General features: G+C 43.6%; 1 protein-coding gene across 2 annotated transcripts; it reads left to right on the top strand.

The window, feature by feature from the left end:
* Positions 1-202: 202 nt before the first annotated feature.
* On the top strand, positions 203-3,993 carry SAYSD1 (SAYSVFN motif domain containing 1). 2 transcript variants are annotated; one of them, XM_007437955.2, is made up of 2 exons: positions 203-422; positions 3,416-3,993. In XM_007437955.2, exons 1-2 carry the CDS (start codon positions 291-293, stop codon positions 3,749-3,751), a joined length of 468 nt encoding a protein of 155 aa, XP_007438017.2. In that variant the 5' UTR covers positions 203-290; the 3' UTR covers positions 3,752-3,993. The 2 variants fall into 2 exon arrangements, with proteins under 2 accessions (XP_007438017.2, XP_088001566.1); XM_088145440.1 differs by having other exon boundaries at positions 203-584.
* Positions 3,994-5,405: the final 1,412 nt, after the last annotated feature.

The following is a 5,405-nucleotide window of genomic DNA, read 5'->3' as shown; positions in this document are numbered from 1 at the left end:
ACGAGCGCCAAGATGCTCTTCCACCGGAGAGGCAGAGGCGGGCGCAACCAGTCACTTCTCGAAGCGCTCGCCCTTTCGCTCTCCGGCAGGACAGCCGCATCCAGGCCGCCAGAGCGCCAGCCCAGGGCCCGTCCCCATCCGGCCTCCTCCCGCTTTTCCCCTGCACTGTCCCGCCCCGGGGCGGTCCTCTGTAAGCCGGCCATCCCACCTGGCTTCCGCCCGCCTCTTCCGCCGGTGCAACAACGACGGACCTCGGCCAGGCGCTAACGGCTCTGGGCGGCCCCGGCGGGATGGAGCGGAGGCTGGCCGAGTTCCGGGCGAGTCGCCGCGCTTCCAGCCCCCCGACTCGCGCTGCACCCTCTTCGGGAAAGCCTGCCGCCACTACGGCCGGGGAGCAGGCCTCGGCCCAGCCTCCGACGGAGGTCGGTGCGCTTCTACGGCCCCGAGAAGGGCGGTTGCCAAACCCGCCTTTGCTATTTCCCTCCCAGCCGCCCACTCTTCGGAGCTGCCCGGGTGCCAGGTCCCGGAGGAGCTACCAAAGGCCGGCTTCTCCTAGGATTGGCTTTCCGCCGCACTTTTTCTGCGTACGTGGAGGGGGCGGTGTTGCGTATTTGAAAACCTTAACACCAAAACCTTGTTCCTGGAGATAGCTCCAACAACGCGGTGTCCTTCCGACTTGTCTAATTCCCAGCCCTCCCCAAAGACCTTGGATCTGCCTTAGAAGTCTCCCGTCCCTGGTGACTGTTGTGGACATTAGACCGTAGTACACGTTTTTATTTTTGCTGGACCTTTTTTTAGTTTCCCAGCCAGCTCCGTGATTTCCTGGTGGTCTCTCCTCCAGGACAACCCCGGTCCAACCCTGCTTAATTTTTCAGGATCAGTAGAGGTCAGCCAGGTACTGCCACCTTTTGAAATGGTCTTTGCCCTTGGGTTTCTCCTATGGCAGTAAGAGTTTTTGTTGATTCCCCCTGCAAAGCCTCTAGTTGGAAATTGCAGTGCCAGAGGTCAGGAAAAGTTGCAATTCTTCTGCATTTGCACATATGCTTGTTTTTTCTTGCAAAGGGGCTTCTGCTAATTCTACCTTTCATCCAGAGATATGAGAAGAGTTTGATGCTGTTCTTCCCTGTTGTATTTTTATTGTGATTTTATACTCTTATATTATGGCAAGACTCTCATCTTTACTTCTACTCTAACTCTATGAGGTTGGATAAGCTTGGTTGCTAATAATTTGCCTGTGGTGAGCAGCTTGGCCAGATGTGAATCTTTTTAGTACAACTAGATTATTTCATTCATCATAGTACTCTCGCTCTAAATGTTTGTTATAATGGTAAGAAAGAATTGGGACTATTTGTACTTGTGAAAACAGCTAGGTTGCACAGTTCCTTGGGATTTCTGGCACTGAATACTGGTAGTTCCTATCAGCTGTGGGTTACAGTTCTTACATGCTTTTTAAGAAAAGCTGATCTAATGCCTACTATGAGGTCTTTTGCCCAGACATCTTAGATGGCCTAGTTTTATGCACCATTTTAGTCTGACTTCTATAGGTATTAGGGTTCAGAACAAGCCACAGTATTATATAAAAAATTGTGACGTGTGTCATGATGTCAGTCTGCAGGTGATACAATTCTGATGCCTGATACAAGTATAGAAATGGCTTCATTTGCATCATAATGCACATGGCATGTGCACACACACACACACACATACCCAACATCATGGGCATTGGTATTTGTAGGCCTTGTTTTGTTATTATATTTAATTTTTATTAGTGGCTGTGAGAGGCCACTGCTTGAAGAACAAGTTAGTAAAATTTTAAATCAGAATTTCTGAAAGTGCAATTTAGGGGCACTGATAGTCCACAGAGTTTACTTATATCAATTGCTGAGAGGATGCTGAATAGTTAAGTGTATAAATTTAGCCTTGTGCTTGATTAATTTGGCTCTGACAAAAGAGCTCATGGTCATTTTAATAACCCATGGTTATTGAACAGGCAGGCAAGAACCAGGCCTAAGGCTGGTTGTTTTCATTATTCAGTGCTAGTACTATATATTTACTTCTAATGAAATATTACTATTTAAGGTGGTTTTTCTTGGTAGTCTAGCTTAGGTCCAGTACTTTCTGTAACAGGACACTGAATTTGATATTAATTCTGCCATTGAAGAGAAAAAAGAAGTTATGACCTCTGTGTTGTAGGAAAGAAAAGGTAATTAAGTTTAATGCTGTAGTCACCCTGCAATTTTCAAGAAATTCTCAGGAAAATTTTTTTTGAGAAGTGCTGTTCCAAAAAATGAACGTGACTGTTTTCCAGTGGCATCCACTCACTTTTATGGACAAATAAATATTGGGATGAGGGCCTTCTTTTGTCTAATCCCACACATTGACCTTGTCCCTGCAACATGTTTAAACTGCGTCAATGGAGAGATCAGTGTATCATGGGAACACCAAAAAGGGGTCAGTTGGCCCAGCCAACTAACTTCTGAGGTTAACTTTAACTGAAAAACAGAGCCAGTTTTGCACAGGGAAAAATTAAGTCCACCCACGCAACTGTGCTATGAGAACACCAGAACCCAGTCTGTACAGTAGCTCATTTTGTTTACCCAATCTTTCAAGAAAAGAGCTGAAGGGTAAGAAAGGCTGAAAATCCAAGCCATTCCTCTACAGATTTCACAGCAGCCAACCAAACCACACCTGCTGTGTGGAAGGGGCTAGCAGCTGAACAAAACCTTGCTAGTACTTTTCTGGTGCAAGGACTTGTGGGATTTTCTGGAGGAAAAGGGGAGGGATTCTTTCAGCCCCAAATGCAGGTTGGGTTGATTCCAGCTGGGGAATGCAGTCTTGAAGGTTACCATGGAGGGCTTTATAGGTTGAAGCCAGCATTTTAAGCTGCACCCCAAGGCTTATAGGTAGCCAGTGCAGGTCCTGTAGCACAGATATAATGCGCTTCCAATGCAGGGTGTTAGTGAGCACAACTAAAATTCATTGCTAATTAATAAAATGAACAAGAAATGGTGTGTGTTAGTTGTGCCTAAGGCTGGTAACTTAGTCTATACCTTACTAAAAGTTTTATGTGAAAATATCAATGGCTTGATAGGTGGTGGAAGTCTGTAGTTGTTGGCCCATCTGGTATCTGATGACGGCATATGGAAGATTGTATCTTGGAGTATCTAAGGCATAACAACTTTAGAATACAAAAATGAATGACTAGTACAAAAACAATACATTGAAATGACTTTGGTTGTATAGAGACTGAATGAAAATCACACTTGAAAACAAATATATGAAGGAAGAATGAAAGGATTAAGAGGAAAGGCAAAAACTGAGAAAGTTGTGAGTTTGCTTTTATTATGCTTTCAGCAAGGTCATGGCACCCACTGCATGTATAATCCAGTTATTTTATTTTTATCATATTTCCCAGGAATCCAGTCAAAGATCAGAAAGGCATGAAGCCCAAGTCTTTACATCTCCTCTGCCATGGTGGACCCATTATGTACTAAAGAATGAGGTCTTTCTCAAGTTTCTTCTCTGGATGGTCCTACTTGGACTGTTTGTGGAACTGGAATTTGGTTTGCCATATTTTGTCCTGTCTATGTTTTATTGGATCTACGCAGGAACTCGTGGTCCTAGGGAAAGGCAGCCTGGAGAAAAAAGTGCATATTCTGTATTTAATCCTGGCTGTGAAGCTATCCAAGGAACCCTCACAGCAGAACAGTTTGAGAGAGAATTACAATATCGGCCTTTAATTGAGCGGTAAATAGGATTAAAATTCATTATTGTGTGCCTGAGTTTATCTTGCTCATGAATTACAGTGAATAATCTGTTTATTCAATTTCCTGTGATATTCTGCATCTTTTTTTAAAATAAATACTGTAGTTGTGGATCTATCCACAATTCCTGTTTCCAGTGTTAAGAGAAAGATGGCTGTGTAAAGACTTAGTCAAGCATCCATTGTTAAGCCCTTTGAACATCTGGACAAATAAAATGAAGAAAAACTCATCCAAATAGTTGTGTGAATGTTTCTAATGAGGAGAAGGCTTGGAAATAATGGGATACCTATAATTGTCAGGATACTTGAGAACCTAAAATATTGCAAAAATGTTCCGTGTTCCAGTTTCTCACGAAAGTAGACTAAGAAAGAGTAGTCAACAAATGTTGATACCTAGGCTTTGAAGCAGAGGGTTTGATCCAGATTAGTTCACAAATTGTGCTAAACTCTATTGTAGTTAAGATTAGCTTAGTATGATAAATGAACTCAATTTTAGAGTCAAACCATCAGTCAGGGCATTTTTTAAGTACCCATGATTTCAGTCGGTTTACCTGAAGTATCAATTTATCTAGATTCAGTTCAGTGTTTCTTAACATTAGTAGGCTTCTTTCACATTTATATTAATGCTGTGCCATTTGAATACAATATTTCTTTGAAATAAGAAGTAACAAGAACATATTTATATATTGACTTTTTACAAAGGAAACTGGTGTCCATGTTTTAATCTTGATGTTACTTATATTTGACAACCATGGAGCCCTTCTGCAATAGGGTAGCAGCCTAATATAGAAATTCTTCATTTTTACTTGTCTCAGTGATATGGAATAGACATTTGCACATCATATCCATGACTGTCATACAGCCTAGATAAAGCTAGCAAGATTTTTGAAACTCAGCAAGATTACTCAAGACCAAGTATGTAGTATTGATATTTAATGTTAACATTCTAATCAGTATATATACATGGCCAAACATTTTCCTCTAAGGCTAGTGAGATTACCAATACTAAAGGGATTATTTTTGTAAGTGGTATGAGCATCCAGACATAAGCATAGCTTATACCTCAAATATCTCAAATAAATGTGGATGTATTTACAGATAGTCCTTGACTTACGATCATTTGTTCAGCAAGTGTTCAAAGTTACAACGGCACTGAATGAATGGTGGTTATGACCGGTTGTCAGAGTTCTGGTCATCCCAGCACCCCAGTGGTCATGTGATCGCGATCCAGGTGCTTGGCAACTTATCCATACGTACAATCAGTTGCCAAGTGCCCCACGATCAAGTGATCATCATTTACCACCTGCCCTGCTGGCTTCCCCAGAAAGTCAATGGGGAAGCTAGCAAGGAAGGTCACAACTCTCTGGGGTAAGTCTCCCACACCCACACACCCTCCTCCAGTCCCTCTGTGCTCATGCCTCGTTGGCCAATTGTGCACCCCACAGATACTCTCCCCGAGCCATGCCACGCCACTCTCACACTCCAACGTACCCTCCCCAACCTGGGCCGCACCCCCGTGCACCCTCCCTGACCCATGCGGTGCCTCTCGTGCACCCCCTCGTACCCTTGTGCATCTTCCCCAACCTGTGCGGTGCCTCATGCATCCTCCCTGACGTGTGGTGCCTTGCGCACCCCTCACACC

This window comes from Python bivittatus, unplaced genomic scaffold (genome assembly GCF_059951505.1).
Source record: "Python bivittatus isolate LINGU-HERP-01145 unplaced genomic scaffold, Pbiv_v1 ctg000020_np1212, whole genome shotgun sequence".
NCBI classification, from domain to species: Eukaryota; Metazoa; Chordata; class Lepidosauria; order Squamata; family Pythonidae; genus Python; species Python bivittatus.
The sequence above is the reverse complement of the archived record's forward strand: the minus strand, read 5'-3'. Positions and strand labels throughout refer to the sequence as shown.